The following is a 20,882-nucleotide window of genomic DNA, read 5'->3' as shown; positions in this document are numbered from 1 at the left end:
AATCTGCCTTGTTAAATGGAAGAGCTGATGATTGAGTCTCTAGAGCTAGAAATACAAAGAGGCAAGTTGGTTTGTGTACTCCAAGAGAAGGAAAATAGATTCAGTAGGATTTATGAAAAGGGAATATTCTACATAGCTCTTGCTGAGTCATAGTGATACTTTCTTCTGTGTAACTGCTTAAAAGAGATATTTCTGAATATATAAACACAGCTAAAGCTATGATTAGTGCTTCCATTGAGGGCCTAAGAATCTGGGATATCCATTTTAGGGGAGTTCAATACATACACTTTCCTCAGAGCAATCTTTAGGCTAAATAGACAAAATATTCTAGAGGAGAAGAGGAGAAAAAGGAGGAGAAGAGAGGTAAGTCTGAATGTGCCAAAGGGAGTATAATGAAGAAAAAAAAAATGCATATTTTGGATCTTCAAGTTGGAAGGGACTTTCAAGTTGGAAGGGGCTCTACATGAAGGGGTCCAGAATCCTGGCACAGTATGAAAGATCAGAGTATTTAGAGCCAGGGTGTTGTTGAGTTGTTTCAGTCTTATCCAACTCTGCTTGATCCCCATTTAGGATATTCTTGGAAAAGTCTACTGGGGTGGTTTTCCATTTCCTTCTCTTGCTTATCTTACAGATGAGGAAACTGAGGCAAGCATACCCAGTAAGTGTCTGAGACTGCATTTGAACTCAAGAATGAGGAGCCCAACACTCTTGATTGTGCTATTCCACAAACTTAATCTTTCAACTGTTTCTGTACTTACACAAGTTTTACCAGCGATTAGAGTGCTCTCTTCTCATTCCTGTCTAGTTTTCAGAATTCTCCCTCTTTGGACTCCAATTTAGATAGACTAACAACTCTCAGAACCCTTCCCAAATCTCCCTAGTTGTTAGTACTGTTTCTCTCCTCAAATATTCCTGGATTCCTTTAACTTTTCATTTATTCCCTTTCTTTATTATCCTCCTTGATGTTCATGTTATATTCCCTGTTAATAGAATGTAAGCCTTCAGTTATCTTTCTATCATCAGCACCTAGAAAGGCTCCATAACACTCAACATATCTGTCAACAAGCAATAATTAATTTATCACTAAGTGTAAGACATTTTGTTAGGTGCTGGGATTACAAAGAAAGAAATGAAATAGTGTCTGCCTTCAGGAAGCTTTCATACTATTGAATAAATATGTATAGGAAATATATTGAAACAAGGTAGAGGAATATTTTCCAGGCATGAAGGATGATCAGTACAAAAGCTATACTCAGAGATCTTGGGCAAAATGGATTTTTATTTCTTAGACGATACATGAATGTATACATGAATTTTTACCTATGTCATATTACCCATAGGTAGTTTGGATTGGAGTGAGAGGTTCATATTTCAGATGTATCATTTTTCTACTTTTATTGCCTTGAGCAAAGGTGTGGACATCAATATGTGTGGAATTGTAATCTCTGATATTTTTTCTTAACTTAAATGTGATCAACCCAAATAAAATCTCCCCTATTCTACTAACTCTGTTGATTACAAATGAGGGCATTTGAGTCCCAGAGATGTACTTATTATAGGTAGATTGTCATAGTAGAACTGAGTGAATCTCCAGATTCCAAGTTCAGCCTTCCACTCATTAATTCCTTAAAGACCAAAAGGAAAAAAAAATGTCTTAAGACATAATGACATTGAACCTTAGAACTAGAATTTCAAATTTGGAGCAGAAGACATGGTTTTATATTCCCCCTGATGTGGATTACTTCTGTGGTGTTGGATATACCGCACCAATTCTCTGAGACTCAGTTTCCCTCACTTGTAAAATGAGGGGTTGTATAAAACTTTTATCTTCTCTCTCTAAATCATTGCAGAGGTTCTTAGCTTGGGCCTGAGAACTGTTAAAAAAGTTTTGATAACTGTAATGTAAGTAAAGATAAATGAGATGGAATTTCACCAGACAGGGTTGATGTAGGTATAAATGATGTGAGATGTAGAAGAGAAAGTGTGAATAAATATGACTATATTTGCCAATTCAGCAAACATTTATTAGGCACATGCTGAATGTATATGACAAGTATGCAGATGTATTTTAATACCATCTCTGATTAAAATTTGACCTGAAATGGAAACATAAATTAGAAATATTTTGTGATCAGAGTATCATAGAGAGAGCTCAGATCATCTATTTTGCTGATCACACAGGGGAAGTACATTGTTCAAAGTTAAGTTAGCATGGAATAGAAAATCATTTATTAAGTGATTACTATGCACTGAGAATAAGATTATTATGGGAATTCGTACAATATTTTATTCACAAAGTGGATATTCTTCTTATGCCAACTTTAAGAAACTCATAAGTCTGCATAATATATTGAATTGAAGCATAATATCTAGACCTGGAAGTAAGCTTTGAGGTCTACTGGTCCAAACCTTATCTGCAATTTTGCAGAACATGGAGGAACCAGGAAACCAAGAGAAATAAAATGACATAAAGTAACTTGTTCAGGTTTTACAGATTACTAGCGAGTTAGTATAATTGGTATTCAAAGGGAGATTTCTCACTCTAAATCTAGCATTCTTGCTATTACTGCAGTTATATACTATGAATTATATAATGTGTGAAAATATCTCCAAAGTTGGGCTGACATTATTGGTTTTATCTGTTTAGCCAAAAGCTGCACTGACACAGTAGAGAAATTTACATTTCTACAAAAGTTGCAATGACACATTAGTGAAATTCTTCATTTTCTCTGCTTTTTGAAATCATACCAAGAAGGATCCCCTTTTTCAACAATGACTTTTCCCATCTAGTGCTACTTCTTGCAAACTAAAATGAAAGTTTAGGAGTGGAGAAGATACATGGATTGTTGAACTGAACAATGAAATGCAGATGTGAGGCTCCCCTGGAATGATCTGGCACATTCACTAAGACAGCTGAAACATATCTTTTTAATTTCATCTAAGTGGATAAACTGCTAAACATTGGCTCTCTTCATTTCCTGAGGAAGTAGATCCTCAATCACCTTCATATGACAAGATGGTTCCTCTGCCATAGAAGCTTGTTTTCTTTGGATTCTTCTAAGGTAACTGCTTATGAAAACAGAGTTATGAAGTATTCTTTAGGGATTCTCCTTCATTTGATTTCATTGATTTGTTATCAACCTTACCTAAAATGATTTAGGTTAAGGACTTAGAAATGTTTTTTGGCTTTTAAAATTTTATTTCAAATAGTCCAAGTTACAGTAACTTCATTCATTCTGAGTTAGAGAGATAACATGCATTATCTCATATTGGAGGACATCAAACAATGTATTGCTTAGCATTTTTAAATGACATCACTACAAGATGATTCTACTCCCTAGGGGGAAAGATATATCCACTTAATACACATACCTTCAATTCAGTCCAACAAACATTTTACTTTTTATGTTTAAAAACCTGATATTTATAAGGAAAAACATTGAGGAAAAAGGCTTAATGAGTAGAACAGGAGTTAGTTCTTAATCTAGAAATGTACATATATATTATATATACGTACATGTACATATATATTACACTTACATTTATTAAATATGTACACATATGTATCACATACATGTTCTTTATTCTCAAAGAGAACCAATGATATCAGGAGGGAGATATCTTGACTTGTGGGTAAACTGGATTTTATATATGCCAGTAGCATATGCAAGTATGCATTGCATACATATTATACATATTCATATTATATACACATATATTATACACATTATATGTTATATATACATATTTTATATACATGTATTAAATATACACATTATATGTATTATGTACATATTGTTGTTTGTCATTCTCAAAGAAGACCAATGATATCAGGAGGGTAATGTCTTGGTTTGCAGATGACTGGATTTTATATGCCAGACATGTATTTATATATACACTATACACCCATACCTTTTGTATATGAATATATTAAATATACATATGCATCATACATGTTGTTATTTGTCACTCTTGAAGAGGACCAATGGCATCAGGAAGGTGATATCTTAACTTTCAGGCAAATTGGTTTTATATATGCATAGATGTATATTATATACACATTATACTACATATATGTATATATATATATATATATATACACATGTATTATTGTATATATCACATTGTATATATTATATACATGACACTACATTATGTTGTACACATTGTGTGTATATTATATATTTACATGTGTATGCACATATATTATATACTGCATTTTGTATGATTTTGTTTATTATTCCTATTTTATGTATTTAAAAGCACTCTAAGAAAATGTCCATTGACTTCATTAAACTTTGGAAAGACTTAATGACATCCGAACTACTTTTACATGGTGAAATTCCATTCTTTAAAAGCCAATTAAAATGCTGCTTCCTATCTGAAACTTCTTTGGTTTTCCTAGTAATGCCTTTCCTCTTCTCAGATTGCATGGCCCTATAATGAGAGCAATAGCTCTGGAATCAGAGGCCATGAGTTCAAATTCTACTCTTGCCATGTCACAATCTCTGGCCTTAGTTTCCTCATCTGTAAATTAAAAACATTAAATGAGATGGTCTCTGAGATAAAGCTTAAAGCTTAAAAAATGTTATTTTATATTATATCATATCCCCCACCAAAACTGTATATTCCACAATGGTATAGGCATTTAAAATATTGGAGTTGGGATCACGAAGACCTGTGTTTACATCTTGCCTCAGACACTTTCCACTGGGTGTAAAAGCACTTTTCTTTGTCTCAATTTCCTCATCTGTAAAATGAGAATATTTATATTACTTTCCTCACACAGTGATGTGATTGTAAAGAGCAAATGAAGTAATATATGTAAAATATCCTGTAAATCTTAAAACTTTATAAAAAGGTAGATTTTCTTATTATTTGTGAATGGTTCAGTTATATTAATAGAGAACTGAACCATACATCCATATGACATCCTTGCATAAGTGAAACTAGCAAACATGAAGAGGTTGCCACTAAAGAAAGTCTTTCATATTTTTTGGAGATAAATCAAAGAGCTTGAAGATTGTTTTTATTTGTTTTAAAAAGCAGGATGAAACACTTCAAGGGACATTTGGCTTTGCAGTGTAATGATAGGCATATGTGTAAGCTTTTTCTTAGTTCTTCCAGCTAAAAGTCAAGAACTCTTTTGCTTTTTGCTTTGTATTTTCAATTTCTGAGAAGCAACATGGCATGGTAGATAGTAAACTGGCCTTGAAATAGGAAGGCCTCCTTTGGCACAGATTGGTTTGTGACCTTAGGCAAGTCATTTACTTTTCAATTATTCATTCATTTTTCTGTCATGTTTGACTCTATGGGACCCCATTTAGGATTCTCTTGTCAAAGATACTGTAGTGGTTTGGCATTTCCTTCTCCAGTTCATTTTACAGAAAAGAAAACTGAGACAAATAGGGTTAAATGACTTGCACAGGGACGTGGGTTCAGTGTCTGAGGCCAAATTTAAACTCATGAAGATGAGTCTTCCTGATTTCAAGCTTATTGCTCTTATCCATTGCTTTATCTAGTGATGGTACCCCCAGGAAATTCTCTTAAATTATAAATTGTGGAGATGCTATTGGTAGAGGGAGTTCATTTTACCAAAGACATTACAGACCTAGTCTGACCCCCAGCACTCATCACAGTGCTTGGCCCAGAGTAAATACTTAATAAACTTTGTTGATTGATTGCTGGACATAACTACTGTTTATATTCCAACATTTGTTGCAGAAGGTGTATGAGAATGAAACCATTTGATGTTATACATCAAAATAAACAATAAAATGAACAACAAAAAGATAAAACAATAAGTGCTGTATCAATATTCATAAGCTTAGAGGAAAGGTACATTTTCAGTATATGTAAAAGAAATTGACAAGAATTATATTCAATGAAAAGGTGTAACTGGATCATGATTTTACTGGGGCATTATTCATATAGAGCATAATCACAGCTTCAGCAAAGTATTGAAGTAGCTCCTACAAAACACCTGAATAAAAAGTGTAGAGAGTTGTGAACAGAAATGAAAATGATTTTGTTATACTGGTTCAAGGATTTTGCTTCAGCTTTTAACTTTAGCCATCATTTAAACATGAAAACTCATCTCAAGGTGGTTTTTTTGTTTTGTTTTGTCTAGAAGAATTGTGATATGGACAAATTCTTTTGAAAAATATTTTGATGCCCTGAATACATTCTATTTTTACTTGAAGCCACCAATGAGTACATCTTAAATGTAATTCCTTGGTATTTTGATTGGGTAGACAAGCCTTACTCTAGCATGATAATATATATGGGAAGAGTACAGAAGTTGGAATTCTATATGGCCATCAAATCCAACTTTTATTTAACAGATGAAGAAAATGGAGGCCCAAAGAAGTTTGTGGACTTGACTCTACAAAATGGATGAATTCGGGCAAGTCATATATGCTCTATTTCCTCATCTGTAAATAATTTGGAAGTTGGACTTAGCTAATATTTAAGATTCCTTACACCTGCATGATCTATGTAAAATTTGGCTATCATAATTTATTATCTTCCCTTCTTTAAAAATATTCTCTTTCCTCTCTTCAAAAAAGTCTACATCCATGATTACTCTGGAGGACTTATGGTGAAATATAGATAAAAGCATTCTCTCTCTCTCTCTCTCTCTCTCTCTCTCTCTCTCTCTCTCTCTCTCTTTTAAACTTAACTTTTCTTGAGCATTTTTATTTTCATTAAGGTGGGAGATCTCTTCCAGCCCTAATTGATTTTTCAAGCCTTGTTATATGTTCCTCCCCTTTTAGGTACACAACTATTTATCTACACTGGCCTTTTTGCTAGTCTTCATACACAACACTCCATATCTTTCCACTGAATTTTCCCTTCTAAAATACCTAGTTTCCTTTGAGGCTCAGTTGAAGCACAATCTTCTAGAGTAGTAGGATTTTTCTGATTTTTCTATCTGCTGGTGCCTTTCCACTAACATTTTTTTAAAAATCTGTTTTGTATAACAGTACATGTTCCTATGTCTAGATTATAATCAGGTCAGCAGAAGCTATGTTTGGGAGGAGTTAAGCCACTTAGTTCGCCACTTAGTTCTGTAATCCCTGGAGTCTAGAATCCTAGGCACCTGGCCATTCTATCTTCCTCCTCTCAACCACCTTCTACTTGTCTCAGAGAACTTTAATAAAATCACCTTCCCTATTGACTTTGAAAAGTATACATAAATGGACTTTTCCCTTGTTTCACTCAGCACATTTGCTAGTTTCTGGGACCTTAACACACTTTCTTGACTTCCCCTCGTATAGATTGTGTCCCCCTATTAGACTGTAAGCTTCTTAAGATCAGGGATTGTCTTTCTTTTGTAGCTATATCTCCAGCACCTGGTGCCACATGCTAAACACATAGTACTTTATAAATGCAATTTATGATGATGAATTGAACTATAATTTTCCCCAATTTTTTAAGCCTTAGTGTTATTTTTTTATTATTTTTGGTGGTAAAATGATAATTAACACTTTGTGTTAATGTCTGAGAGGGTCCTTGAGAAAAAAGTCACATAAAAAATCATAGAGAATGAATGGCTATAAAGCAGCTTATAGGGCTATATAAAAATCTTATTGCTTAATTATTCATATATTTTATGCTTATTAAAAAATAGGCTAGGCTTTTCATGGAACTAGAATTTAATTTTGCTTTCAAATCACAACTAAATTACACAAATACATAATAGGGACATGGTTAGCCTGACCTGAAGCGACCTGAATTTAGGCCGAATTACCCTACCTGTTTCTTGGTAACTTTTGCTTTATGAAGCTAATCTGGTTGGTTTTCTTCCAAAGCACATTTAGCTGCCAGGGAACTGGCGGTTTTACTGATGGTTTGTGAAATGAAAGAGAAAATGAATGTTGGTTTTGGCAACAGGTGCTGCTTTGTCTGAGGCTGGTCTCATTCCCTTTTTTAAAATGGGGGAAATAAAATTAATAAAGTCAGCAGATAAAGTGTGTGGACTCTGGCCTACCTATTAAACACTGACATGTCTGTGACAATGACTTGGGTTTCTTGGTCTCAGTTCTGCCATGAACTGGTTTTTTGATCTTAATCTCTTTACACTTCCTGTTCTTTATCTGTGAATGGTAGAGTTGGAAGAGATGAATCTGACCTCTAAGGCCTGTCCCTGCTCCAGCATTGTATTCTCCAGGCCTTGATTAGGTTATATCAGGGAAGGAATTTGGTGTCTTCTGGGGTTTAGGAAATCTGATTTGACAAAAGTACATTTAATTTATTGGAGAGAAAATACTTATCTGATCCAGCCTACCAAACTCGTATTCTGATATCTTTTAGAAGACTTAAGAGGTTTGATTCAATCACAAGCATTAAAAATGGGGTTTTTGCTTTATTTTGTCCTAGGCCAATTAAGAATGATGAAGGTTTGGACCTTTCTCACAATCATGCTTGCAATAAAATATATAGGATTATGAAATAAACCAAGTTATTGAAATATCTTTATCTATATTACATTTGTATATATGTATGCATATATGTATATCCATATACACACTCATAGATATACACATAGGCACATAAATACATGTGCATATATTATGTAATTATATAGTTATATAACTATGTATGTGCATATATGTATGTATTATGTAATTGTAACTACAATTATTATGTATGTATATATATATACATGTATATATAATTATATAATTATATAACTCTATCTATCTATATTCATTAAGAACTGTCTTCTGAAAGGAAAATACACACCTAAGTGATTCATCTTATAGAGCACCATACCTGAAGTCAGGAAAATTCAACTAATTGAGCTCAAATCTGTCCTTGGACTCTTAATAGTTGTATGTCCTAGAGCAAATCACTTAACTCTGTTTGCCTCAGTTTCCTCATCTGTAAAATGAGTTGGAGAAGGAAATGACAAACCACTTAGTATTTTTGTCATGAAAACTTCAAATAGGGTCATGAAAAGTTAGACATAACTGAAACCACTAGAATACAATCACAGAACAATTGTATGGAGATATTGTGGGTTTTAGAAACATATGCAAAAGATTTCAAATATAAATCTGGTGATGAATTTTGCATCCATTGTCTGACTGGCTTTTGACAGATGGTGACTTTTTTTTTTCTTTTTTTACCATGACCACTCAGTTAAAGTCATTTCATAAGATTGAAAGGAGTTTTCATCAGTATTAATGTAGGGAATTTTTTGAAGTATTCTCTTCTGTATACTTTTCAGAGATTATCCTACTCTCTGATCACCCTCCATGCTGGTATGTATGGAAGGAGAAAAATATGTGGAAAGAGAAAATATGGTGTGTGTACCATGAATCCAGTACCTATCAAATAGTTTTCTTTATGGATGTTATAAATCTCCCTGTTCTGGTTTCCGGCTTTTTATTTTTTGTGAATTCATTGCTTTCTATTGGGATGACAGATTAAAAAAAAATCATCTGTATTTGTCTTAGATAGAAAGGCCAAGCAGAACTAGGATTTGTCTTTATTTGGTATGTGTACTTCTCTTCAATGCCCAAGTGTCCCCTTTTCAACTTTGGATTATGTATTCCTTTGCTTCTATCAGAGAAGAAATCAATATCAGTCATGTATACCTTAGTATAATGTAATCTTTCCTGGAATATTTTGCCTTATAGAATGTAATTTTTTATAAATTAGCTTTTATTAATGTCTTGTTTTTATATCACCTTCATTTCCAAACATATTCCTTCCCACTTCCCTCTCCAGTGAGCTATCCCTTGTAATAAACAATTAAAATTAAAAATCAAAAGCCCAGCAAAACTAACCAAAATATCAATGTTTTTGTATATGTATATTATATTACATATGTATCATTATATGTATGTTATATATTATATATATATATATATATTATCTAATAACCAAAATAACAACATATACATTTTTCTATACACATAGAAGAAGGGAATACCATTTATATAGCACCTACTATTTGCCAGACACATTAAATGTTTTTAACAAATGCTGTCAGCTCATTTGATGCTCACAACAACCTTGCAAGATTGATGCTATTGTTAGCCCCTTTTTATAATTGAGGAAATGGAGGTTGTTGGTGGTTGTGACTTATCCAGGGTCACAAAACTAAATGTCTGAGCCAAAATTTGAACTCAGATCTTCCTGACTTTAGACCTAAGACTGTATCAAGTGTATCACTGGGTCCATTTTTTAATTTATTTTTTTGATAATAAGCTCAGTCTTTAAAATTGCAATTCATTTTCTGGATTTTTTTGTGTGTTTATTGGTCTTTCCATTTATATTGTTGTGGCCATTATATTTTGATAATACCCATACAAAGAATCTTTTATTTTTGTTTTCAAAGATCTAGGACTGTTAGAACAGTGGTTTAGCCATTGTCTATGCAGTGAAAGGTTATCATGAAATTAGAGGTTATCTAGCCAAGAGAATGATCTAGAGAAAAGTTTGTAGAAAGTTAAAAAAAATAACCAAATGCAATGTGTCATGATAGGGAAAAAACAATATTCAAGAAAACAATAATCTTTAGATGTGATGTCATCTCTGTTGAAAATACTTTTTTAAAAAAGCACAAAAAGCAGAAATTATTTCAAAACCATATTTCAGAGAAAGAGAGAGACAGACAGACAGAGACAGAGACAGAAACAGAGAGTAAGTAGTAGGGACACAGATCAGGATGGAGAGGAAAAGGAGAAAAAGTGTCATATAATAAATAGCCCATTTATCTGAAGACTGATTATCTGCAACCTTAGCTCCCCAACTGCAAATCCATAAAACAAGGAGAGAGAGAGAGAGAGAGAGAGAGAGAGAGAGAGAGAGAGAGAGAGAGAGAGAGAGAGAGAGAGAGAGAGAGAGAGAGAGAGAGAGAGAGAGAGAGAGGGAGGACCACTGATCGGCCACGTTTATACAACGAATTTATAGGAAAATTTCTTGGGTCCTCATTCAGAAGTTGTTTACTCTTGCTTTTTAAACACATTTGACAAATCTGGACTATTTGGTTTTCTCATTCATTGTAGATGAATAAATTAGAAATACTAAATTAAATTAGGTGAAGGTAAGGAATAGGGATTTTCATTGTGACAGCTTTACATGGAGAAAGGAGGAGAAAAATAATTTAATTTAGAATAATGCAGAGTACAGAATCTTATAGTGATATAATGTAGAGACACACATGGTAACCATGGTTGAGAACCACTCTAATAACATTTGATTAATAATGCTGAATGTAGACCATCAAAGAGGTTAAACTACAGGATTATTCAGAACTCCCTGTGTATTCCATTAATGCTCTTTTAGAAAGTAGGCAAATACATAGAATACATTTTAGAAAGATTTCCATGAAAGCAAAATTGTTTTTTAACCAAAAACCTATTTTAAACCAAATTTAACCAACAACTGTGAGACATTTAGAAGTGGGCAAGCTTCATTTATGTTTTCAATCAACAAGCATTAGTTATTAAGCATCTACTATGTACCACAGGCTTGCTAAAGCTTGAGGATTCAGTACAAAGAATAAAAGTGTCCTTGAAATCAACTTATATCCCAGTTGGGGTGGGGAAAGTCGAGGGAGAGATAATAATAACATATATTGTAAACATATGCAGCATAAATAGAAAATGAATGAATACAGAAATACACAGTAATTAAATACAAGATAATTAGGGAGGAAGGACACTGTTGGAGAGGGGAGTAAGAAAGGTTTTATGCAGGAGAGATAATGCTTGAGCTGCCTTTCAAAGGAAAAGAAGAAATCTGAGTCAGAGGTGAGGAGGGAGGACTTTTCAGGCATGAGGGATGAAGAGATTAAGAACCCACTTATGGGGAAGAACAGCAGCTTTCCAGTGATACCAGATAAATGAGGCATTAAATACAAAATAGGGATGCAGCCATAATTCCAAATAAATTTCTGTATTTAGATTCTGCATCAAAATACTTTGCCTATATCAAATGATTTGTGGGGTTTAGTGAAAAGCTCTTTGTTAATAGCCATGAAAAAAAAATGTATATTGTAACAAATTGAAGAAGTTAGTTATATTTTTTCTAATATAGAATACGCCATGAAAATTAATTAATTTCTATTTTTAGCATGACATTTAAATTTTTACTAAATACAGCAATTATGTTCTCCACTGTAATGCCTTATCACAAAAATTTTGAAGACTGTGCTAGTGGACAGGCCTGTGCTAGTTTATCAGGTCTTGGAAGGGCCTGATAAACTGGAAAGACTTAGAGTTAAGGAGTTCAGAGATGGTAGTTAGGTGAGTAAAATGTATATAGGGCACGAGAGAGAGCTGAATTCAAATTTTGCCTTAGATACTTAATATCTATATAACTGCACAAATTCTTTAGTTGCTGTCTGCTTCAGTTTCCCCCATTTGTGTAAAATATTAATAATAATAGTACCTACTTGTTAGGGTTATTGTGAGAATCAAATGAAATAACATTTGTAAAATGCTTTGCAAATCTTAAAGCACTATATAGATGCTAGCTAAATCATCATCATCATTATCATCATCATTCTTAAATTTCTATTACTTAGAAGAGATAATCTATTTGAGTTGGGCAAACAGAATTAGTAGCAATGGATAAAAAACTGCAAAGGGGCAGAATTAAACTTCATTTAAGTGCCAACCTATTGACAATTAGCATGATCCAAGAGTAGACTGGGATGCTTTAGGAGGTAAAGTTATCCCCCTCATTGGAAACATTACAGTAACTAACCAGTAACTAAGTTACGGTTGTCTCAGAGCAAAATTGTTTTTTGAAACCTGAAGTATATTATAAAGTATATCACTAGAGGAGCAGCCTGTGGAAAAAGAGCCAAGTTAAGAATTAAGAACTGGAGTTGAATCCAATCTTTGATACATTCTGCGTCTGTGATTTTCGGCAGGTCGTTTGACTTCTCATTTTCCCAGGCAACTCTCTAAGGGATAAATTATATTTGGGTTGGTAGAAGGAACTTCCTTATTGGAAGTTTTTGTTGCTGTTATTGTTGTGGTTTAGTTGTTTCAGTCATGTCTCACTCTATGTGATCCCATTTGGAATTTTCTTGTCAAAGATATGGAATGATTTGTCATTTCCTTCTGTAGTTTTTTTTTTTTTTTTAATAGATTGAGGAAATTGAGGCAAACAGGGTGAAGTGACTTGCCCAGAGACACACAGTTGATAAGTCTGAAGCTGAATTTGAATTCAAGAAATGAAATCACTGACTGTCTAGTTTAAGTAAGCTAACACATAGATAGCCTTTGTTTTTACATACCTTCATTTCCCATCCCTCTTTTCTCCCTCTTTTCTTCCCACACAGAGTTATTGCTTATAATAAAAAATAAAAAAGAAAGAAAAAGTACTTTAACAAAACCTTTAAACAATATACCAATAATGCCCAGAATCATTCTGTGGTCCACACTCCTTGTTCTCCACCTCAGCAAAGAAGGGAGGGAGATAAATTCTCATATCTCTTTCCAGAGCCAAGCTTGAGTTTGACATTTTCTTCCTTCCTTCCTTCCTTCCTTCCTTCCTTCCTTCCTTCCTTCCTTCCTTCCTTCCTTCCTTCCTTCCTTCCTTCCTTCCTTCCTTCCTTCCTTCCTTCCTTCCTTCCTTCCTTCCTTCCTTCCTTCCTTCCTTCCTTCCTTCCTTCCTTCCTTCCTTCCTTCCTTCCTTCCTTCCTTCCTTCCTTCCTTCCTTCCTTCCTTCCTTCCTTCCTTCCTTCCTTCCTCTCCTTCCTTTTTCCATTTTCATCATTGCAGCCATTGTGTCATTTTCTGACTTCTATTTATTTCACTCTATATGAATTCCTTTCAAGCTTCCCATACCTTTCATTATCCTTCATATTCCTCATTTCTTACAGCATGGTAATATTCCATTACATCCTTATATCACTATTTATTTAGCTATTCCTCAGTCCTTGGGCATCTGCTTTGTTTATGATTCTTTGCTCCTACAAAAATTCTGGTAAGAAATTATTTTAAAACATCATACACACTCAATGTCAGACATAAAAATACCAGCATTAGGATGAAAATTAAGCATTCCATTGTAATATACTGCAGAAAGCAAGCATGTGTCCATGACTTCAGGTATTTATAAAACATGAATACAAACAGGTATCAGAGGAGGCATGTTGGGAAAGTTCTTGCCATTATTCACAGAGGCTTCTGGTAGGGATTAAGAAAACTATTTCTGAAGGTGAGAGTGAGGAGTGGGGTGGGGTGGGGGAGATAAAAATTATTTACTACTAATAAATTAATAGTTTATTACTTAACATTATACTTCATGAAGCTAAATTTACTTTGTACCTCTCATTTGCATTTATGTTGTTTTGTATTATAATTATATTTGTGTGTATTGTATAAACCTTAATCAATGGTAAATAAAAATATGGCTCCTTATTTATCAAGGATTCCAGAATCTTTGAGTCAGGAAGGATCTGTGCATATGAACATGGATCTGCTCCATAGCATTACTAGTTTTAATGGGCATCCAGCTTTTGTTTGAAACCCTAGAGATCTCTTCTTGGATAGCTCCAATTGTTAGAGAGTTTTCTCCTACAGTCTACATTTTCCCTTTTCCTGTTTCCTAATTTTGTTCTTTATTCTGCCTTCCAAGGCCAAGCAGAGCAAATCTATTCCTTCTTCCCAGGTAACAGCCTTTTGTATTGTGTCTCCCTCTCCCCCATCTTCATACATACTTGCATTGCATTTTACATATGGTAAGTGCTTAATAAGGAATAAATAGAACTTAATTCACTTAGTAATAAAAAATCTCATAGTATTCTCTAAGGTGGCCCTATCCTGATTTTCAGTAAGATTGTTGTTGAAAATGGGTTAAAGAGTAAAGAAAGGTGGATTGCTTTCAAGAACTCTGGGTCATGTAATTTGGGATAAAACTGCCCTATCAAAATAGAAGACTTTATTCTGAGAAATGTACAAATAAATTTCTCTTTCCGATCATGTTTAAATAGGTTAGATTGTGCATTTTAATTGAAAAAAAATCATCTGTAATTATGGATGATTGTGCACATTGGTAGAAAATGTTTCTCCCCAGGTATAATTATGAAATCCTTTTTAAAATGCCCAGTTTAGATTTTCATTTTCAGAAAAAAAAACATCTTTACATCTAGGAGTATCAGACTATTATTATACTCAAAGAAATCTTTTCATTAACATTCATTCTTCAAGTATCTATTAAACACTCAATATGTGTGAGGGACTTTGTTAGAAGCTGGGACTACATTTTCCTTCCTCCAATAAAACCCCCAACTAGCCTTTGCTTTCAAGGAAAATATATTCAAGTGAAGAAAGTAGCAGATGGACATATACTTTGGTCAATTCAACTTGAAGCACCTAGTATGTGTTGGCAGAATGGTGAGTTGATGCTACAGTGACAGAGGCAAATTACTGTTGTTTTATTACATTCCTGTGCCAAATTTTTGTTATCCATTTTCAATCATTGGACATACACTTTGATTTCCTTTATTTGTTTGCCCTCTGAGAGTTATATTCCACTCTGGAGAAGCAACATGTAGACTATTCAGATGTTTGAATTCAATTCAACAACCATTTAGTTAAGTGTGCACCTACAATGTGTTGGTTACAGTCCTAGGTGCTGGGAGATACAAACAGTCCCTGCTGTCAAGAAACAAAAACTTCAATTCTTTCCCAATAATATCAGTAGGAGGTTAGAGTAAAGCATAAAAGAATAGTCTCCAATGTTCTGATGTTCTTATCCAACACAATGATCATTTACTCCTTTGGAGTTTTACTGGATCTGGAGAAGTCTTTTTTTTTTTTTTTTTTTTGTTACATTTCATCTTGATGTTGTTTTTGCTTTTATTGAAGTTCTATTCCAGTTTTCCCTATCTTTGCCAAGTATTGTGCATTGAAAAGAAAAGAAAGAAAGAGTTCTTTTTGGTGCCTTTAAGGGATGAATTTTATTTATTCCCTGATTTGGAGAAGAATTCTTAAGTGATGAAACCAATGCAAGTTAGTACAGGTGTTGTCATTTCAATATACTTGCCACTGGGGAATTGCCCTAGGGAGCTTTTAACTAAGCTAACAATAATGCTATTATGGAAAGGCATATTAAGACCACGTTTCCAGTTTTAATTGAACTCAGATTATTCATTCATTCATTCATTCATTCATTGATGGGTACAGATTGGGTGCTTGAGAATTAGAAATTAAGCATTTATATCTTATAGAAGCCAATGGGTTGTTCCTTAAGAAAAGAAGTAACTTTCCTCACAAGTTCATATTAAAATATAAAATATTAAACGGCTCTAATTATTTAAGTTGGATACTGTTGGTCACTGAGTTGTTATTCTGTTTTTATTTAGACTTGGATTATCACTTGCATTTATCTTCAGCTGCTCCTATTCAATCCTCTCGTCAAAACTAAAGGGATCTGTGGGAATCCTGTGACTGATGATGTGAAAGAGATTACAACATTGGTAAGAAAAGAATACATTTTAAAAATGGGAGATATTTTTCTTAGATGAATTGAAAGGAAAGAGACAAACATGTTGGCTGGTTGGGGAAAAAAAAAATACATTAATCACTTCCTTCAAAAGTCAGTGGAGAAAAGTAAGGGCATTGTCAGGAAGTTCCAAGGGGTTTGCAGATGGAGTTGCCAACAATTGAGATGCAGGTGATTAGTTAGCCGAATTTCATCAGTTCCTCAGATTCCTGTGCTTGTTCTCTGGAGGTCACCTTTTTCTTCTCACCCATGTCCTTCAGATGCCTTGCACGGGGAAGGATGCGTTCAGATATTATTCCTCACTATTTCTTTATATGGTCCTTTATTTCACTTCACTGATGTGCTGGACTTAGTCAGAAAGTTGTTTTTCAGTCAAGTTTGACTTTTCATGACTATTTGCAATTTTCTTGTCAAAGACACTGGAATGGTTTGCCATTTCCTTCTCCAACTCATTTTATGGATGAGGAAACTGAGGCAAACATGGCTAAGTGACTTGCCCAGATTCATATAGCAAGTGTCTGAGTCTGGATTTGAATGAGGTCTTCCCTAACTCCTGGATTGGTACATCACCTAACTACCTCCAGATCTGGATTCAAAGCCCAGTTCTGACACAGGCTAGTTTTCTTATTCTTTTTGGCCCTCAATTTTCTCACCTGGAAAATGGGGATAATAATATTTCCAGCACTTAACTCAAAAGGTTGCTATGAAGTTGGTAAGGCATTAAATCAGGTCAACAAGTATTTCTGGATTTAACTTCATGCCCTATCTAAATGAAGTGGATCTACATTATGTAAATGAGTCAGAAACCAGGATGTACCTTTTCATGTGATTTTTAGCAGGGAGGATTCACCTAGGTATACTTGGGAAAAGACTCCTTCATTAATAAAATGAGACAATTTGATTATATGATGTCCAATCAAGTAAAGTTACAGGCCATTGCCAAACCCTATAGACATACAAAGAAAAAGCTGTCTTCAAGAATTACATTTTAATGGGAGAGACAAAAGTCAAGCTGGTAAGTAGAAAGATGAAATAGACAGGATAACTATATATTAGTTATTATTATTATTATTATTTGATTTCATTAATGTCATTAAGAAGTGGTGTCAAACTCAAAAAGAAATCAGAGTCAATGAACCATGCATAAAGGCAGCACAGTGGATGGAGTCCTGGGTCTGGAGTCAGAAAAACCTGAGTTTCAAATTTTGTTCCAGATACTTCTTAGCTGTGTGATCCTGGATAAGTCACTTAAACCTCCATTTCTTCTTCTGTAAAATGTGCTGGAGAAGAAATGACAAATTACTCCATTATCTTTGCCAAGAAAATTCCAAATAGAGTCATGAAGAGTCAGACTTGACTAAAAACAAAAAAGCAAAAAAACTGAACAACAATAACAACCACTCTTCTTCATCTGTCTTGTCTTTTTTTTTTTGGTCTTCTTTGCTTCTCCTGATTTCTCTCCTCCAAAATAGGCTTTTGAAATGAATGACATGAGAGAAAACCAAAATTTTGAAGATTATTATAAACTGATGAACAATGGAATGAGCAGAATCAGGAGAATAATTTATATAGAACCTACAACATTTAAAAATTTTGGAAGTTTAAAAAATTGTGATTAATACAATGACCTCATAATTGCAGAGCCCTGAAGATGAAATATGCTATTCATTCCCCAGGGTATGGGGGTAGCAAAAATATAGATTTCTGTTCATTTGAAAAATAGGAATAGAAGGTAGAACTGCATGTGCTTTCAGATGAGTTCACTGTCTTACTTAATAGCTTTACTTTGTTATAAGAGACCTCATAAAGTAGGAGTAATCTGTACATGTTTGTAATGGGAAAACAAAACTTAAAGAAAAAAAAAAAGAAATGCGTTAATGTAATACATTACAATAATTTGGATTTTGAAAAATTCACAAAAAGAAGAACTGAATTAAAATTCTAGCTCTTCTACTAAGTGTTTAACCTTGTGCAATTCCATTGAATTCTGAGCTACTTTATTTTTATCTTTCTTGTGTGTGTGTGTGTGTGTGGTTATCAAGGTTAAGTGACTTGTCTAAAGTCACATAGCTAGTAAATGTCAAATATCCCTCTACAAATCCCTAAATTTGAACTCAGGTTCTCCTGACTCCAGGACCAGTGCACTATCCTAATGTGCCATATAGCTGCCCCAGTTTTATTTAAAGTAAATTAGTTTTGATGAACTGGCCTTTTAGGAGCCTTCCAACTCAATCTGTGATTTTTAATGCATGCTAATTAAAACTAAACATCAGATCAAATCAAATTGTCTCTCTGATTTGCTAATAGGAAGAAAATAATTTCTTCTCAGCTTATTAATTGCATATTTTTCTTCCCAAAATATTATGGCATGTGCTTTTTAGATATTTTCCTCTTTTTCCAGTGCTATTTCTCTCTTAACACTTCTCTGTGTTAATTGTTCTGGTCTATCTTTTAGATTCACCACCCACTGAATAAGCACATGTGGTTAATTTGTTGTTGTTGCTATAGACATAGCATATAGTCCAATCCAATTCTTCATGACTCCATGGACAATGCCTTGCTAATAATGCCCATGTGGTTTTCTTGGCAAAGATATGAAGTGGTTTGCCATTTCATCTTTAGTAGATTGAGGCAAGCAGAGGTTACACTCAGGCCTTTCTGTCTTCAATTCTAGCTCTCTTTCCACTTTAGCCATCTTTTTACCTCTGTGCAGTTAAGTAGACTTATCCAAAGACATTTTTGGGTGCTTGTACTGTCTCCTTTTGTCCCTAGAAAATATCTCCTCAACATATCATATGAAATATTTACATTGTTGAATTGAACCAAGTCACTTTCCTGTGGAATCATGAGAAAACAATAATTCCCACAATTCATCATTCCTGAAATTATTCCTTCATTTTTAGATCCTAAAATTGTCCAGTTTTTGGCCATATCTCTTGTCATTCCATTACTCATTTCATATCATGATTTGCAAAACTTAAAATGCTCTATGAGTATGTTTTTATTTATTCATTTTTTTTGGTAGTTGAAACATAGGGCTATTTTGTAAGTCCTATCACTAACTACATGTTCAGGTCTTCTGGAAATATTCAGTTAGTTAGTGTCCTATTTTGTGGATATTTTTGAGACCTAGGTAAAAGGGGTTAGCCCCCTGACTTCCCTTCCAACATGAAATTCTGTGAATCTTTGAAATTGATATTTTGGTAAATTTCTAGAATTTAGACAAAGTTCAACATTCTAAACTGGGATTGAAAATAGATTAGGTTGAAGAGGATTATTTTTTAAGTTTTCATTTTTCATAGTTTCATTCTAGAAACACTATTGAAGAAACATTGTAGAAGGAAAGAAAAATTATAGAATCCCATTACCTTAAGTGGTGTATGATCTAGTTGGGGTGCCAAAATTAACACATATGAATAGTGTGAATAATTTGAGGTGATGCATATTTTAAAGGCTGAAATTATGACTTGATTTTGCTTCTGGCTTCTGTACAAAATCACCGTGATGGGGAGTTTCACTGGTAATCACTTGCCACATGAACTATGCAACAAAGACCCTCAAGGACAAATGATTCCACATCTTGGCAACCGGAAAGTTGCCAAGAAGTCCAGGCCTCCTGCCAAGGTGATCCTGGCATACTGTCCATTTTCCAGGGATAGCACTTACTGCTTTGGATTTTCTATCTCCTAAAGGCTCATATTCATGTTTCTGAACTTATGTCTGGAAGTTCTAACATGAAATCAGGCAACTGATCAATGAGTATTATCTTCAGGGTAGCATGTTGTAGTAGTACATCTTGTCTTTCCCTAGAGTTACTTGTCAATTGAGAAAGACATTTAATGGTGTAAAATTTTATTCTAACTTTACTGAGGGATCATAAAATCCTTGGATTGTTTAGAATGAGCTTTAGAGGTCATTTAGTCCAACCCTCTCATTGAACAAATGAAGAAACCAAGTTTCAGAGAGCTCATGTCTTCCCTAATGTTACATTCTGAATGACCAGACTGAAATTCTAACCATGTTTTTTGATTACAAACCTAATTCTTTGCCTCCTGTATCACACTGCTTTATTTATGGTGCACAAATAGAACAATCCTCCTTCCAAGCCTAATTCCTTTATTATTAGGCACACTCCTACAAAAATATGAGCATCTTATTCCTGAATAAGGGGGAAAGGGTGCTGATTCTATAGTTAGGGGAATAGGGTTCAAATTCTGCCTCTAATGTTGACTATTTGTGTGACCTTAATAAAAAGTTTGTTGTAGATGAATAATTCACCCTCTTAAAATTATATAAATCTTTCTGTTCTGAATGCAATTAACAACAACCAAAAATACTCACTTTTGCTCACAGAAACACTCTGTGGGAGTTGGGGAATGTTCCTAAAATTTACCTTCTTCCCC

The 20,882-nt window shown here is 34.0% G+C and overlaps 1 protein-coding gene across 2 annotated transcripts in view; it reads left to right on the top strand.

The window, feature by feature from the left end:
- KITLG (KIT ligand) overlaps nucleotides 1–20,882 on the top strand; it is a 119,459-nt gene that overhangs the window by 35,765 nt on the left and 62,812 nt on the right. For both annotated transcript variants that reach the window (XM_074271101.1, XM_074271100.1), the window contains exon 2: nucleotides 16,340–16,453. In XM_074271101.1, coding sequence (XP_074127202.1) covers nucleotides 16,340–16,453 — 114 coding nt within the window. The remainder of the gene's footprint in view (nucleotides 1–16,339; nucleotides 16,454–20,882) is intronic.

The sequence above is a fragment of the Sminthopsis crassicaudata genome, chromosome 5 (genome assembly GCF_048593235.1).
Source record: "Sminthopsis crassicaudata isolate SCR6 chromosome 5, ASM4859323v1, whole genome shotgun sequence".
Taxonomy (NCBI): Eukaryota; Metazoa; Chordata; class Mammalia; order Dasyuromorphia; family Dasyuridae; genus Sminthopsis; species Sminthopsis crassicaudata.
Note: the sequence above shows the minus strand (reverse complement) of the source record. Positions and strands in the feature narration are given on the sequence as shown.